At 38.5% G+C, this 17891-nt stretch overlaps 3 protein-coding genes across 3 annotated transcripts; 2 read left to right on the top strand and 1 right to left on the bottom strand.

The window, feature by feature from the left end:
- On the top strand, positions 1-4616 carry LOC122289672 (ER membrane protein complex subunit 8/9 homolog). Its single transcript, XM_043096869.1, has 5 exons — positions 1-358; positions 957-1103; positions 1228-1287; positions 3848-4014; positions 4144-4616. The coding sequence occupies exons 1-5, from the start codon at positions 152-154 to the stop codon at positions 4172-4174; spliced, it is 612 nt and encodes a 203-aa protein (XP_042952803.1). The 5' UTR covers positions 1-151; the 3' UTR covers positions 4175-4616.
- An 899-nt stretch (positions 4617-5515) lies between these two features.
- On the bottom strand, positions 5516-7973 carry LOC122289671 (pentatricopeptide repeat-containing protein At4g21065-like). The gene is made up of 2 exons (XM_043096868.1): positions 7838-7973; positions 5516-7725 (listed from the first exon to the last, which is right to left on the bottom strand). The coding sequence occupies exon 2, from the start codon at positions 7484-7486 to the stop codon at positions 5603-5605; it is 1884 nt and encodes a 627-aa protein (XP_042952802.1). The 5' UTR covers positions 7487-7725; positions 7838-7973; the 3' UTR covers positions 5516-5602.
- A 1846-nt stretch (positions 7974-9819) lies between these two features.
- LOC122289916 (26S rRNA (cytosine-C(5))-methyltransferase NOP2B-like) lies at positions 9820-17109 on the top strand. The gene is given in 17 exon segments (XM_043097311.1): positions 9820-10534; positions 10632-10711; positions 10934-11017; positions 11153-11227; positions 11320-11391; positions 11489-11562; positions 11855-11907; positions 12893-13002; positions 13178-13199; positions 13202-13242; positions 13348-13422; positions 13878-13939; positions 15317-15347; positions 15438-15517; positions 15604-15703; positions 16087-16370; positions 16598-17109. Coding segments are annotated over 15 exon segments (1209 nt in total). The 5' UTR covers positions 9820-10534; positions 10632-10711; the 3' UTR covers positions 16644-17109.
- The last annotated feature ends 782 nt before the right edge of the window (positions 17110-17891 follow it).

Below are 17891 nucleotides of genomic sequence, written 5' to 3'. Positions count from 1 at the left end.
GGATGTACTGATCTTCAGAAGATTCCTGCAAATGTTCTAGCCCAGTGCGGTGACTCTTGATCAGTGAGCACCAAACACTGACAGGCTCTGCGATCTCCAATCTCTCTTTCGCGTAAGCGAGTCGGTGAGAGTTTCAGTAACTCACTGAGTCATGGGCGGCGACTCACGTTACGAGATCGCACAGGACGCATACGTAAAGCTTATCCTCCATGCCCTAAAGCACAAGGCCTCCGCCGTTAACGGCGTCCTCCTTGGTCGCGTTTTCTCCCAAAACGACGTCGTCGAGATCACCGACTCTGTCCCTCTCTTCCACTCCCACATAGGCCTCCTCCCTCCGCTGGAGATCTCCCTCCTCCTCGTACGACTCTCTCTCTATCTCTCTAGCGTTTTCATGGTTTATGATCCGTTTATTTTCGGGAAAAATGAAAAACTAAATAAAATAGCTTTCTTCGAAAAAGGTTTTCCCAGACTCATCCGAAAACCCATTTTTTGTATTTCGATTTCGTATGTGTGGGATTAGGACAGCTTCAGGTGCAAAAGTTCACAGTTTATTAGAATCTTAACTATTACTATTGAACTAAATAGATTCATATTTTCCAATTCAGTGTTTAACATACAGCCTACTGCGTCATGATGATTTAAGATCGAACGGAGGATTAATTAATTAAACGTTAATCTGGTCGAAAATCTAGACGACGCTAGTCGCTAGTTTAGGGATATTCAATTCTATGTAATTACGGTTCTGTATGGTTATTAAAGGCTCAAGGCTCTGTTTTTTTTTTTTTGGTGGAAATAACTTTCTGTTATCCTAGTTTTCACAATGCAACAAAAAGCGGCTTTATTTCTTTGATTATAACAGGAAAGGTTTCTTTGGGAACTTTAGTTGAAAATGTGAAAAAAATTAGGGTTTTTTGTTGTTGTTGTTGAATTCTAGCCTGATTGGGGTCTTTTTGTAGATAGAGGAGCATTATGCCGCAAAAGGAATAAATATTGTGGGTTATTTTCATGCGAATGAGAGGTATGATGATTACGAGCTTGGTGGCGCCGCCAAGAATATTGGTGATCACATCTACCGGTACTTTCCGCAAGCTGTTGTTCTTTTGGTATGTGATAAGAAAGATTGATAATACATATTTTGGAATGGTTTTTTTTTTTTTTTTACTTGTGTTTAGGGCTGGGTTTTTATTTATTTTTATTTTAATCCCATGTTGTTTCGATTCATTGCAGTTGGATAACAAAAAGCTTGAAGCTTTACCAAAGAGTAGGGACCGGAGCCCAGTAATGCAGGTAAGTACTTTCCATCTTTTGCATCGCTAAAGGTGTGTGTTTGCTTTTTATAGTTATGTAATGTCTTCTAATGTAAAATCAAGTGACTTTTAATTTATCACACGTTAAATTGAATTAATCATCTACTTATAAAAAAAATTGAATTAATCATCTGATCCATTGGTGTAATACTCTAGATTTAATATGTGAGAATAGTGAATGATATCCCACACTTAATGAGAGAGAAGTTATGTTACGCCCAAATGGAAGACCCAAACCATATGGCCTATACTCTAAAAGGACTAATCAGTGATACAATTGGAGCTACATTGGAACCTTATGAAGAGCAAGAACTTTTCATTCACAAGTAATGTAGGATCTCATACGCCACCTACCCTTATCCTTATCATATGGGGTATCTGGCTCTGATACCATTTATAACGCTCCAATGGAAACCTCAACCTATACTACAAAAAGGCTAGTCAATGATACAATTAGAACTCCATTGAAATTTTATAGAGAGCAAGAACTCTCATTCCCAAGCAATGTAGGATCCTATACACCACCTACCCTTATCCTTATGATATGGGGTGTCACAAGTTATTGTGGTTTATAATGATTCTAAGAGTTCCAATTATAGTCTTGATTAATGTAAGTTAATAAAAAAAAAGGTATTGATTAATATAAGTTCAGTTGTGGTATAGCCTTACTTTGGGTTGTTACAAATGGTATAACAGTCAATCTATCATAACTATGGGATTTAAGTTGTGCCACATACAATGGAATGACTTGATGAGGACATCCTGAATTTAATGATGCAATTTAGTATGAGAGGATTGTAAATTTATTTAGATTTTTATAAGTAAAATAAGCTTTAGATCGAGAGGATTGTAAATGAGATCTTATATTGCTTGGAAGGGAGAAATTCTTACGGTTTATGATTGTCCCGAGGATTTCTAATTATAACATTGACTAGTCCTTTTGGACTATAAATCTAGATTTGGCTTGAGCTCTCTCTGAGTCGTTACAAAGGCTCACTAGGTTTTTTGAAGTATTTGTTTAAATCAAATCATACATCATTTTTAGAGTCAGATTTATTTGATGCTTCGAAAATTCATATGTATTCCAGTCTACTATGATTTGGCTTCTCTCTGGATGGTGGATGGTTTGTAATATTCTGCCAATTTTGAAACCATGGCAGAAATGTTAAATATAGTGCATGATGGTGCTGCGTTGCGATTGGAATAGCATATAAAGTAATGATATGTTTCAACATTGTGAAACTGTGCAATTGATTTGTGTGCATATATGAAATTTTATTGCTGTGATGATGGGCTTTGATTGGGATATGTGGAACTTTCTGGAAATGGTGGGGTGATCTTTATATATGATGGGAACAACTTAACTATATATGGTCGTTATAAGTTACTCTATCACTCCCTAAGAAGCTGTCTTGTGAATAATCTTGCTTGAAATAGCCTCACCCCAACTCACTAGCGTTTGCATTGAACGTCCTATTTTCTCTTATACTTGCTACAGCAAAACACTGACTGTTAACATGCTATAGAGAAAGAGCTCATGTCCTGGCATGAATGCAGAGGTGATTGGAGGAAAAAGAAACTGAAAGTTTCCACTTTCATGGCACCCTGTTTCAGTCACAGCCCCTCCCCCTTCAAAAACAAAAAGCGCCATGTATGTTTATTATACACATAAGTACGGTGCATGAACATTTGAAAGAGTGAAGTTATCAGATCACCTAGTGACCTCAGATTAAGATGGCATCCATGGATGCTTAATGTCAAAGCTATTGCGAAAATTGGCCTGGAATCAAACTTGCCTCATTTGTAAATTTTGTTAGACCTTATTACAAAGAGATTGATATGCTCTGGAATCAATTTGATAGAGGCTATTTGTATATGTTGAAGAGCTGCACCTATAAAAAAAAATAAAATAAAATGTTGAAGAGCCGCATCAGACCATCTTTAAGTGCTGCATTCCTTCAAGATCCTAACTTTTGTATAGCTGCTTCAGACCATCTCTAGTGCCACTCTACATCAATTCCAACTGTCCACTTGTATTATCTCTTGTTTTTTCTTTTCTTTTTGAGGGAGTGGGGGTGGGCAGGCGGGCTTGGTAGGACATTTTATTCTCCCTTGATTGTGATTAAGTTGTGGTGCTGTCCAGAGCAGCATGTTGGTCTTGGTGTAACTAATTCATCCCGATCAGGTGTATATGATCTTAAGGTCATCACCTTTTTAACTGTATATGCTGCTGATTAGGAACTTGGACTTTAGGTATATTGCCAGGTGAAGATTTATATGAAAGGACTTATAAAAAAAGGTTTATATAATTGAGTTTTCAAAGAACTTGGAAATAACTTTGCTGTTATTATTGTCTGTTAGCCTTGGTGGAATTATTGTTCTTTGTTCTGCTTGATAGTGTTTTACCATCTTGTCTTTTTCTCAATGTGGTGCCTCATGTTGGATTTTTTTCTTTTTGATAAGTAGCCATCTGTTAGATTTCCGTTGACCAGAATTTCATATGTTTTTTTCTACTTGTATGGTACTTTTCATTAAATCAGCTCTACACGAGGGATGCATCAAAGAATTGGAAGCCCGCAGGATCTGATGGAAGCAGCCAGTTGAACATTCGGGAGCCATCGGCAAATGTAGTACTACTGGATTATATTTCAACTGAAAAATGGAAGGATGTTGTAGATTTTGATGACCACCTTGATGATATCAGCAAGTGAGCGCCGAGACCCATGTCTTCCACGTCTCTTGTGCCTCCAATTAATGTTGTTATGTAGTTAACTGTTACTAATTGAAACTGTACTCGCTCGGTGATATGCCTTTTATCTGTTTATATTTTGTGCAGGGACTGGCTGAATCCCGAACTCTTCAAGTAATGTTGTCCTTGGTTCCTGCCACCAGATTGTAATGCAGCTGGTTGATGTTTATGGCTAACTCAGTTTATTATACTGGATGGATTTGGGATGATAAGGCTAAAATGGATTAGCTGGGCCTGGTTTTGGGGACAAGGCTAAATTAATCAGAGAATTTGGTCGACCCCCACGTAGCTGTGTGTTGCTTTAGAGAGAGTTGTTTCTTGGTTTGGTTTGCATACCAAATGGAAATGTATTCTCTCGTTTTAGATTGAAATTCGTGGAGAATCTCATTAGTTTTTTTCTTAGTATCAGCCTAGTGAAGAGTATTATTGGTCCAGGTTTCTATGGTACTCATGGGTGGCTGTTGCGGTAGATGAAAGCTTGCATTGGCGGAGGGTCATGACACAATTTTTATACAATTATTTAGTAAAATAATATATTTAAAATTTAGACTTTTGCTTTTGATCTTGATTTGTGAGTTTAATTTTAAGGGATGTTTGGATTGTGAGTTGAGATAAAAATTGAATAAAATATTATTAGAATATAATCTTATTATTGATTTGATATGACTTGACTATGCTTATATTATTAGCTAATATATACACATACAGAGGTATATGTATATATTTATCAATATATGAATGAATTTTAATCGAGTCAACTTAACGAGTTGATTCGGGTATAAATGAGTAGGCCTTTTCGGTTCTTCTTTCTTAGTTATTGAGAGATGGATTTCTCAGGTGCAAGCCGATGAGTCTGTGAAAGCCGATGAGTCTGTGAAAGATGGTTTCAAATTTGGGGCTTGGGTTTTAGATGAGTCTGTGAAGACTCTTCTTCAAGACGGTTCTCCTTTCTTGGACGAAGACGAGAACGTAAGGGTTGCTTTTGTGGATTTTTGCATCGTTTGATTTTCACAATTTCTGCTCTTTTTTTTTTTTTTTCTATTTTTTTATTTCCACATCATCGGGTGTGCTTATTGTGTTAAATTTTGAAACTACTTTGTAGCACGACTCAATCTCTCTCATATTCAACAAATATTGAAAAAAAGAAAATGTTGAACAAATTAAACACGAAAGTAATGTTATGCAAGGTATTGCATGAGAAGGAAAAGAGACCCAAGGGAGGAAATACAAGGCTACAATTCTTCTTCATAGTATTTATATCGAGCTTTCCGGGTGCTAAGCTATCTTTTTCCTTCAATATCAAGCTCTTTCCTTCGTATGTTATGTTAGGGATAGACATTGTAAAGATGCAAGTAGTTATTATTACTATGGTTATAATTGTTGTTATTATTACTAGTTTTAAGCTCACAGTTGACGGATAGGAATGCAAGTTTGCCTTCAGATGAAGTGGCCTGGCATATGACAGAACAAATCTTTGATGTGAAATTCAATTGAATGCTTTTCAAAATTATGAAAATTGCATAATAACAATCTACATGGAGAAACACTACCAGTAATCCCTGCATGTACAAGAACCGTTTTTGAAACAATGGAACCGATTTCTGTCTCGCACAACTATTTCTCGATCAACAATCTCTGAGATTAGTTTGAAAGCAGCGTGACAGTCTTCACAGACACGAAGATTTTTCAGTATCCTAATCGGCATTCTGGATGGTGTTTTCATCAACCCAAAAGCCAGTGCTAATTTCTCGCTATGCCGATAGAGAAATTTCTCCTTCTCATTCTCATCTATCTCCAGCAGTACAACTGACGTCTTTGGTACATATCCTTTTAGCTTTATTTTTTGAAGTAGTTTGCCCCACATCTGGAATATCTCCTCAGCTTGAGGATGGGATTCGTCCCCAGCAACAAACTCATGAAGCACGCCATCTACCGAGATTGAACTCCACCCAGGGGTTTTCTTCACTCCATGCTCTCTCATCAACTTTCTCACTTTTGCTGCATCCTCCCAGCGTTGTGATTCCGCATAAATGTTTGATAAAACCACATAGTATCCATCATTAAGTGGATCCAGTTCAGAAAGGTGTCGGATTGCTTCTTCAGCCATTTCAATGTTTTTGTGGACTCTGCATCCACCAAGCAAAGCTCCCCACACAACCCCATTGGATTTTATAGGCATTTTCATGATAAACTCGTACGCCTCTTGAAGAAGGCCTGCCCGACTAAATAGATCAACCATACAACCATAATGCTCAATATTGGGAATTATCCCATAGTCTTTAGTCATGCTGGCAAAAAATTCGCGCCCCATGTCTATCATTCCCATGTGGCTACAAGCATGCAATATTCCAACGAAGGTCACATCATTCGGCTTCATGCCTATCTGAATCATATTAGAAAAGAGTCTCAAAGCTTCCCCAGCTTGCCCATGCATTGCAAGCCCTGCAATCATTGCCGACCATGACACAATTGTCCGTTCTTCCATCCCATCAAATAATTTACGAGCATCCTCCAAGCATCCGCATTTGACATACATATCGATCAAAGTGTTAGAAATATGAATATTCTTCCTAAACCCACTTCTGTTTGAGTAATCATGAACCCTTCTGCCCAAATCCAAGGCACCCAAATCAGCACAAGCTGCAAGAATAGCCACCACTGTCACCTCATTTGGCTTCAGACCTTCCTCTTCCATCTTCATAAATAAGTGAATAGCCTCCTTGGGCTTCCCGCAGTGGACATAGCCAGCAATCATAGACGTCCATGACCTTACACTTCTCACGGGCATCCGCGAAAAGAAATCAAAAGCCCCCTCAATATCTCCCCTCTTCACCAATTGATTTATCAATATATTCCACGTCACGACATCTCGTTGTAACATTTTCTCAAACATTAGCAGAGCATCGTCTAGTGCCCCGCACAAAGCATATAAGTGAACAATCATGTTTTGCAAAAACAGATTGGACCGCAACCCAAGCTTCTCCATATAACCGTGAACAATTCTGCCATTTAAAATATCCGATAACTGGGCGCACGCCTTAAGAACAAAAGAACAAGTGAAAGTGTCGGGAAAAACATCGAACTGACGCAATTGATAGAAAAGCAAGATTGCACCACTTGGAGAGTCGCTTTCTGCAAAGGCTTTCAAGCACGAGTTCCAGAATGTGATGTCGGGCTTTCCGAGGCGGTCAAGGATTCGTTGGGCGTAAGCGAAACTAGGGGTGAGAGCGCAAACGGAGCAGAGCCGAGAGAGAGGGAGAGTTGAGAGGGAAGTGTTGGTTTTGACGAGGTGGGCATGGACCTGTTTGAGCTCAAAAGGGGTGTTGAAGCTGTGGAGAAGGTCAGGTGTGAGGCTCCGTGGAGGGCGTAAGTGAGTGTTTGTAGGGTGAGGAAGAAGATGGACTCCTCCGAAGTATGCGGAGGAAATCATCACCGTTACCAAGATGAGAAGGGCTACAGGGAAGCCCGCTTAAGTGCCGCAGACCGCACACCATTAAAAAACCAAAAACAAAAAGAGGACTATCTCGGAGTCAGCAGTTTTCCTCCCTCAGCAGAACCACATCTTGCACAGCAGTTTTCCTCCCTTAGTAGCACACTTCTCATGTCACTATTCTTCATCACGATGTCATCACAGACAAAAAATTCGTCATCGCATACCAAACATTGAAGCTACAAAAAATCACAAATACGATCTCATCAATGGGAAAAAAATTGCAGACCAATGTAATACCCTAACTGTTCACATATGTTGAAGGGGGAAAGAGAGGGCAAAAAGCGTAACCTCTTGGAGAGGACAAAGTGAAGGAGAAAAGCGTAACCCACGATTCCTGCGTCGAACGGCAGCTGGAGAAAGAAGATGGAATGTAATCCGTGGTGAGCAGCAGAGAGGTGAAGGTTGTGTTTTAAAATGGGGGTAAAATAGATATTTCACAATGCTGATTTGGTCTAGGGTGTTCAACCGGGTACCGGACCGGGTATCCGGGTATACCCGGACCGGAACCCGGGTTCTAAATCCGGACCGGGTTTCGGTCCGGATATACCCGGTTATGATCACATACCCCACCAGTTTTGAAATAAGAAAAATTCAAAACACTCAATTCCTTAACAAATAATTGAACTTTTATGATTGAAAAAATATGGGATAATTTCAGATACATAAAAGGGTCTCTCTCTACAACAGTGAGGTTGAGAGAGTGACTTAGAAAACAGAGTAGGAATCAAAGTTTCATATGAACAGTGCTAGACTTCACAAAAACTAGAAATTTAAACATCCAATGCTCCACATTCATTATCAAAGCAAATTTACTCAACTCTGAACCATGGATAAGGATGAATCCAAGATTTTTTTTTCCCTTTTTTAGAGACCTAATTATACTTGAGTTTTTCTAATAATAATACAGCCACGCAATAACCAAAATAATCAAAGCAGTACAAAATTTTGGTGATGAAGTGAGTACAAAATTTTGGCGATGAAGTGAAAACTCTTTAAAGAGCTATTCAAAGGTAAAATCACCCCTTTAGCCAATCAAAAGACTCGACCCACTAGCTAGAAGAATTTATTTACACAAATTCTACTTGCAACCTCCCATAAAGAACTCTGTTATATCAGACAAGCAACATGCTTTCCAAAACCTTGACCCTCTGTCTACCTAAACATTGAACACATTTTGCATCATATTGACTGAAACCATTCACAAACCAGATATTGATATCAATATAAGGCTCAAATCAACTACTAATTTCATGTATCATTAAACTAATATCTATATATCATGAGAATAACCAAATATAATCACAAAATTAAAAGACAACAAGTATTTTCACAGTTATAACTCCAAAAATATTTCCTTAAATCTTTTACATTCAAACATTATCATCAAAACATACCCAAATTAACAAAGTGACAACAGGAAAAAAAACCCTAAAATATCTTAACAAGAATGCAATAGATCTGGCGTGAACAAAAGCTACACAAGCTGTAGTAGAGAACAAAAGCTAAACATATCCAAATCGACAAAAAGGACCCAAATCGCAGTAAACAAACCTTTGGGTCACGAGGATGACGGCGATGGCAAGGGATTCGGCGCTCAAAACAGAGGGATCATCTTCGGCGAGATAGTAAAAAACCTAGGGGGACACGGCGATGGATAGGGTTCCAAAGCTAGATTTCGTGTGTGTGTGTGAGAGAGAGAGAGAGAGAGAGAGAGAGAGAGAGAGAGAGAGAGAGAGAGAGAGAGAGAGAGAGAGAGAGAGAGAGAGAGAGAGAGAGAGAGAGGTGGTCGGGACTCGAGGGGGGGAGACGGGCTGCTTGTGACACTGCGGCGACTAGGGTTTCTTAGCTCCTTCCGCTTGAGAGAAAGACAGAGAGAGAGAATCGGGACTGGGACGCTCGATCGGGGATCGGGGGTGGGTTTTTCCCTCTTTTATACAAACCCGATTGTACCGGGTATTAAATACGGAACCCGGGTTTCATACCCGGGTCTGGACCGGATGTACCGGTTATTATCATTGCGGGTTTCGGCCCGGATTTGACCCGGGCCGAAAACCGGAACCGGAATCCGGTTATCCGGATTTCCGGACCGGACCGGATAAAATCCGGCCTGTATGAACAGCCCTAGATTTGGAGGGTACGTGGGGTTTTACGATTGAAAAAATCTAATTACAATTGTAATTATGCATCATTGATAAAAAATAAATTTTATTAAAAATAATACTAATTAAAATTTTAATACGCGACTTTATACGTAGCAAAACTGTAGCAAAACTCTGTACGATTAACGGGGCTGTTACAGAGTTTTTGTTCTCATAAACCCTAAAACCCCTATCCGATAAAACATTCGATTCGACGACTTCCTCAGCTGTAATGGCCGGCAATAATATAAAGGGTGCTAAACCACAAAAGCCTCCTCCCACAAAGAAGCAAAAGAGTGACTTTTTTACTGCTAGACTTGCAAAGAAAGATGACTTTTCCGACCATTCTGACAGCATCGATGAAATAGAGCAACACGAGGAGTTTGATGGAGAAGAGCAACATTTTGGCTCTGGTTCAGAAATCTCTTCTGATGGGGATGATCTTCTAGCCGATGATTTCCTCCAAGGAAATGATGATGAAGAAGGTATTACGTTTCGCAATTGTTAAGGTTCATGATTTGACTCGGATGAATCTGATATCGAGGAGAAGTCAAGAGCTATTGATGCTGAAAGGGACAGGGCCGAAAAAGAAGCAGTGGAGGAATTGCATCTCAACATTAAAGAGGAGTCTGATGAGTTTAGATTGCCAACCAAGGAGGTTGATTATTGTTGTCGCGTTACATGTTGTATTTTAATTGCTTGACTTTCGAATTTTATTAAATTTTCTTTTTGATTGGCTTGTATCGTCATGCTTATTTCCCTTCTACTTCTGAAATAACTTATGAGCTTGAAGAAGAGGCACATCGGCCCCCCGACCTTCCAAATCTCCAAAGGCAGATAAAAGAGAGTGAGCATTATTTCTATTATTTGTTTTATGCGTTTACTATTGTCAAGGTTCAACTGCTTCCGTTTTCTTCAAAGTTGACTTTAACATTTATCTTCAGTTGTTCGAGTTGTTTCAAATTTTAAGGCCTTGAGGCAGGAGGGAACGACAAGGAAGGATTACATTGGGCAGCTTAAGAAGGTTTAAGCTCATACTATGGCTACAATGACTTCCTAATTGGGGCTTTAGTGGAGGCGTGTGGTCATCTGTCTCGCTCTCTCTTTGGTCCCCTTTATTAATTATATCTATGCTTCCTAGTCTTCCTCCTTTTCCCATCCTCTCTCCCCAAAAGAAATAAAGGGAGAAAAAACCTATAAGGTGTTTCCGGGACTTGTTTACAACAATTTGTTGTTTTTGTTGTAGATGTTCCCCGTTGTTGAACTTCTGGAAATTATTGAAGCCTTTGAGAAGCCTCGACCCATACGTTTGCGACCTAACACTTTAAAGGTGACGTAACAGTTTGTATGTTGATGGGTCTGATCTGTGATTTATATGAAAATAAGGCTTGATCTGTGACTTGTTTTTGCAATTTTCTAATCAATATCTTTATATTGTCTAAAATATTGATTTTAATGTACTTAGACACGGAGGCGGGATTTGGCAGATGTTCTGATAAACAGAGGTGTAAACCTAGATCCCTTAAGCAAGTGGTCAAAAGTGAGGAGTGCTTTATTTGTTTATTTTTTCATTCTTTATTGATCTTGTTTTATACACAACAGTATAAGACATTCTAATGCTTTCCATTGCAGGTTGGACTGGCTGTATATGATTCACAAGTGCCCATTGGTGCAACTCCTGAATATATGGCTGGTTTCTACATGGTAGGCAGTTTCTTTAGTTAACAATCTGCCATGACTCCGGATTTTATTTTGCGTATTCCATTTGGTTTACTTATGGCTCTCATCCTGTTTGTTACAGCTCCAGAGTGCAAGCTCTTTTTTGCCTGTTATGGCCCTTGCTCCTCAAGAAAAGGAACGAATTATTGATATGGCGTAAGTAGTACTTACAGATGAAAGTACTCTCTCTCACTTACTCACACACACAAATGTCAATCAATGCATTTGGTGCCCAAAAATATAAATTTCTAAAACATTCATGATTGATGTTTTCTTCTCGGTAGCTATTTTTGCTTATTGCGTTGCCAACTTGGTCGTATATGTAAGCATTATATTTATTATAATATAAAAATACGAATTTACAGAATATTTACACTGTCATACAACTCTTTCTACAAGTACAATTATCATATTCTCTATTTTTACAACAATTTCTATCCTGTTGCAGGGCTGCACCGGGTGGCAAAACAACCTATATTGCTGCACTTGTGAAAAATAGTGGTATGTGGTAATATCTAAAGTGTGTATAAATGAACATTCTCATGGCAGTTGTTCCCCGCTTTACATATTACAATCATCTGTCAGGATTAAAAGTTTTGACTCCATGAATGGAAAGCCACTAACAAGTTGTAACTGAATTTTCTTCATCCTGCTTCCATTTATCTAATTAATGAAGCAACCAATCTTGTTAAACAAATTTCTGTTTGGCATTCTTTTATGTGCTACTTACAAAAAGAATTCTTTATGTGTTACTTGCCTTCTACGATGGAGAAACATGGATGAGCTTTATTCTTGTTCATGCCTTAACTTATATTGTATATTTGAGGTGGAATTTTCATTATCTATATGTTGGTTTCATGTTTCACTACTAAAAAGAAACTTATCAAGCTGGACAAATATGAGAGGCAATCAACAGATAAGAGAGGTGTGGAAGATGATACCCATATGCATCATGTGGTGTTTATGGCAAGAACGCAATGCAAGGACCTTTGAAGACAAAGAGAGATCGATGGAGGAATTGAAAGTTTTCTTTTTTAGAACTCTTTGTATTTGGACCATAGCGGTTGACTTTAATGGCCTAGAGCTACATGATTTTCTGATGTCCATCGCCCATACGTAGCGTTGGAAACTATACTTTGTACCGGGCAATTGCCTATTCTTTTGATAATATAATTTATTTACTTATCAAAAAAAGAAACTTATCAAAAGTGTTGTATGGTGAAATTTTGTCTAATACGTTTTGAAAACTAATATAAACGTTACTTATCAACATGCTTGCTATAGAGAAGTTATTACTCGGTGTAGATATTATATGAATGAGTGTATAATGTATTGTATCTCCTTGGAAGAAAATGTGCATATGCTTTGTTGTTAAGATGTACACATGCTGCCTGGTCAATAATCTCTTTTCTAATCTGAGTATCATATAGAAGTTTCATAGTTCTATTCCCTTAATTTTCTGGTGTTCTAATGCAATTTTCACCAGGAATTATTTTCGCAAATGAGATGAAGGCCCCTAGGCTTAAGTCACTCACTGCTAATCTGCATCGCATGGGAGTGACGAACACCGTAGTTTGTAACTATGACGGGAAGGAGGTTTGCTTTTTGCTTCCAGTAATTCGTGTACAATCTACAGAAAGTCTCGTTTGAAGGACTCTTATTTTGTTCATATTGTGAATTGGTTCTTTGTTGAATAGAAAATTGTTCTGAAAGACTTAAACTCAACACATGTTTAACATTTTTCGTTTGTTTTCTCATTCTTCCATTTCAGCTCCCCAAGGTTTTGGGTGTCAACACAGCAGAGTATTGCTGGATGCCCCTTGCAGTGGGACTGGGGTAAGCAACAGGACTGTCAGGGCTGATGTTGAGCTATTTACTCCACGTCTTTTTCTTATTTTATTGAGTATTTAAATATATTGAGTGATTTCGACTTTTTTGCAGGTTACCTCTAAAGACGAGTCTGTTAAAAACTCAAAAAGCTCTGAAGAAATACAGAAATGTGCCCATTTGCAGAAGGTATATTGTACTTTTTGTCCTCAATAAAATCCTTGTTTTACTAATAAAAAAATATTGTACTTGTATACCACCTTGTGGAATTGGGCTATGCCTATCATTAATAAAATTGTTTACTTATAAATAAAAAATAAAAAATAAAAAAATTATTGTACTTTTTGTGTTAGAAGGGAGTAGAAACACGAAGCAACTATGGTATCATGGTATCACTCTTAGTGCAAATATTTTCAGATACTGAAAAGAACTGCATTTTAATGCTAAAATCTAAAGTTGGAATCACTAGTCAGTGCTCCAGTTTACATAATATCTTGAAACTGAAATGCCGCAATAATTCTAGTCATGCAACGTTTTTATCTTCCCAAAGAAAGGGTGGAATTACTCTATACTATTTCTTCGTTACATTGATCACTTAAGATTTTAGCACGTGAAACTCTTTTCAAGTTTTATCTTTTCTGTAGCAACTCATTCTTGCCGCAATTGACATGGTGGATGCCCATTTGAAATCCAGGGGATACGTTGTTTATTCTACCAGCAATGCTACAGGCAACCGAGGTGTGCACCCTTTGCAACATCGGCTGCCATGTCATTGATTTATTTAAAAAAAGAAAAGGAGGCCGTCTTTCATGATGACAACGTTCAGAGGGAGGGAAAGTTTCATCAACCAAAAAAACAGAGCAAAGAAAATTCTGTGGGTCGTCGTCACCGTCGCCTTCGGGTCTGGAAGAAGGCCAAATTCGCGCAGAACGGCACTTGGGTATTCTCCGAGTTCCGGAACCAGGTTGTTCCGACAAACTGGGCACTAGCCAACCAGGCATCGATGCAGTCGGTGTGGAAGGTGTGGTTGCACTTGGGGAGCAAACGTAGAATCTCTTCATCTTCGAACTTGTTCAAGCACACAACGCACTCGAGCAAGCCCTCGCCCATTTTGAGCCCCTTGACGGTGGAGTACAAAAATGTCGGGAAGTTTTGATGGTGTCGGTGCCAATTCCACGAGCAAAGTGCGAGCGCAAGGCATTCCTGTCGACGTTGGTGGTGGTGAGGTCGAAGCGGCCGTGGATGATGCTGTTAGTGCACGGCACACATAGACACAAAAAAATCTGAGGAAGAAGGCCCATGCGGGCTATGCGTTTGTCTAACTCGAGGCCATCGAGCGATCCCTGCGATTGCTGACCTTGAAGTCCCCTTCCGTTCTGTGAGGCCGCGAGCGGTGACATCTGCAACAGAGCAAGTAGTTCGACAACAACCCAAGCGACGACTGGAAAACTCAAGTTCAAGAGCTTTTGGACTGTCATTAGTGCTCAGTTGGGTTGTAGCACTCTGTGCGTTTCTGATTCTAAATGATTTTGGGCGACGCTGAAACCAGCAAAAAGGAAAAACAAAAGCAATTAAAAAAAAAAAAGGCTCATCGTTTACTTTTGGATAGATTATAGTATATTAGACATTGTTTTTTTCATTATTTGTTATGATCCTGGATCCAGCTTCTTCTTGGACTGTACCTGTAAGCAGTATCAATGGTATTGGGTGTAGGATTGACTTGGGGATCAAAGGGTGAGAGGCCTGAGAAGGGGACCCTCGATGTATTCGGACGATGATGCTGTCCTTGATTCGGGGCTTCGTGGGTGTTCATGGGCTATTTTGTTCATTGTCTTTGACAACCGTGGGGGATGAGGGTCATCGATGGAGAAGACGATAGGAACTGGAGAAGGCTCGCATGTTGTCGATGGAGAAGATTAAATAAACTGAAGAAGCCTCAGACGAAGTCTAGTGGGGAAAGAATTGGGCAAGAGGCCTTTGCGCTAGCTGTTAAGAAGAAACCAAAACGGCGTCGTTTGTAGAAATGCCACATCAGTCGCGATGCCGCAGGGGTGCCCCCGCTCGGTTGCATCAATCATTTTTCTTATTCTACCTGCTCCATAATGCTTGCTGAGGTTAGTTTATAAGGATGGTTTGAAATTCCACTTGTTCTTCCCCTGCCCCCTTCTTTCGTTTCTTTCCCATCTTAAAGTTGCATCTTGCAGAATGAAGCAGTTGTTGACTATGCACTCAGGAAGAGGAATGTTAAATTGGTGTCTTGTGGGCTTGACTTTGGGCGTCCAGGGTAAGGATATTTTCCAATCTTTGTGGATCACATCTGCTGGCAAACCTAATGGATTCCCAAATTTATTATGGTTTTCTGTCTACCAGGTTTATCCGCTTTAGAGAACAACGCTTTCACCAGTACTTGGGAAACACAAGGCGTTTCTATCCTCATGTTCAAAATATGGACGGATTTTTTGTGGCAAAAGTAGCTATTGATCTATGATATGATTTTTTGATTATATAGCCAACATTTTTCTTTCATAGCTAAGCTTGTGAGTACGCGCGCGCATACCTTTGATTAAACAATTCAAATGCATCTGACCATTTCATGTGTGCTTAAATTTGTCAAACCCAGCAAATGGAGATGTATTTTTTGTACCAAGCATCCTTCAGGTGCTTCTGAGAATACTCAGACCTAGTTTCTCAATGGCAACTTCTACCAGAAGTCCAGAATGAGTTTTCTTGAAAAGATGTCCAGATTTATTAGTTTATCGTACATGAATCTGGATATTTTTTTTTGCAGTGTGATGCTCTTTAATTCAATATAGGTAATTTTAACTTATTACTGGTTACAAAAATATCCTGTAGTTGAAAAAAATAAGCAACTCAAAGCCAGTTGCAGAACCTTCTGAACCATCCAAAACGGTGGAGCAAGGTTCAAGGACAAATGAGAGCAGCAATGGAAAGAATACAGATGAATTGACGGTTGGCACTATGAAAGAAATAGAGGTTTTGGAAAATGTTGTTGTTGAAAATTATAAAGAAGAATCACGGGCAACTGCCAACCAGGGGAAGAAAAGGAAGTTCCCATCAAGAGAGGAGGAGAAGAGAAAAAGGAAATTCCCATCAAGAGAGGAGATATCAAGAGCAAGGTAAAACCCGTCTCCATAATTGATCAACCTCTTTGTGTCTATTTAAAGAATTGCATCTATACATCCGTTGGAACAAGGAAACTTAGGTTTAAAGCTCTCATCTTAAGGTGTTGTGAGAAGTAGAATTGGGGGATTCGGCTTTTGTTCTCACATCAGCCGAGACAATGGGCCTGTTTTATATATATATAAAGAAACTAAACTTCATTTTCTTTCAAATGGGTTGGCAGGGAAGAGAAGAGAGGGGCGTTGAGGAAAAAGAGGCTGCACCGCTGAGGAGTGGAAGTAGAGGTCACACCAACGGCAACTCATGAATCATGATGGATAAATTCCTAATGGTTTAAGTTGGGGTACGCAAGGAGCGGAGCGTTCACGAGAGAAGCTATATAGCTACTGTTTGCTTTTTGCAATGCTGCCATCACAACAGAATCGAGGAATTGATAACCAAAAGGTTTGGCTTCTCGAATATTGTTGTCGGAAAATTATGCATCCTTACCCTTATCATTAGTGTAGACACCTATGCCACTGTTACTCAAAAGGAAAAAAGATATTGGAAGACATTGAAATGATCGGGGTTTATAGTGGTTGATGGAAAAGATTCCACAGTTGTCGGTCTTTAAAATAAAACCATGTTTCTTTAATTTTTATATGTATATATTATATTTGGCCATTGCATATGTGAGCATGTGATGTGGGTGAACCAACTGGCCATTTGGAATAAAGGAATCCTGTTTCTCTGGCACGAAACGTATATAGGCTATAGGCTATAGTTTGTTTTTATTTTATTTTATTTTAGTTTGTTTTTATTTATCATATTCTATAAAACTAATGAATGGCTGATCAGCTATGATGGAGCCATACAATGGTCAATACTTCCTTTGTTATAAACAGACTATTTGTTCGGCGCAAAAATAGAAAAGCTACAATCTTCAACTACCTTTATTTTGCACTATTTTCATCCATTGGATATCAGACTTGGAATTTGAGTCACTGTAATTTTAGCATGGCGACAGTACAGGACGGATACAGACAGTCCTAAATATTTTTGTGTATATATGGTATACATTGTTGACCCATTTTTTAATTTTCACATTTTCTTTAAATAAAAGTCCAAACTAAAATGGGTCAAATCGAGAAAGTATATATTTTTAATATTTTTCAAACAAGCATTATCTATATTAAATTAAGGGTTATGCTACACAACCCCCAACCCCCCAACACTCCACTTATTTTTTAATTTTTATTATTTTATTTTTTATCAAATATTTAATATATAAATAATAAATAAAATAATTAAATTAATTTAAAAAAATAAATTAAAAAAAAAATATTAAAAAAATATTAAAAAATAAAAAAGAGGTGGGGTGTTGGGGGATTGGGGGGTTGGGAAGATTTATTCTTAAATTAAACCAATGGTGTGCCCAAGTTCCCAAAAAAAGAAAAAATTGCTTTTACTCTTGTTCCCATCTACCAATAAGTCATCTAATATTTTATTATCGTTATCAATAGAATACGTAAAAATAA

The sequence above is a fragment of the Carya illinoinensis genome, chromosome 12 (genome assembly GCF_018687715.1).
Source record: "Carya illinoinensis cultivar Pawnee chromosome 12, C.illinoinensisPawnee_v1, whole genome shotgun sequence".
Classification (NCBI taxonomy): domain Eukaryota; kingdom Viridiplantae; phylum Streptophyta; class Magnoliopsida; order Fagales; family Juglandaceae; genus Carya; species Carya illinoinensis.
This window is presented reverse-complemented; position numbering and strand designations above follow the sequence as displayed.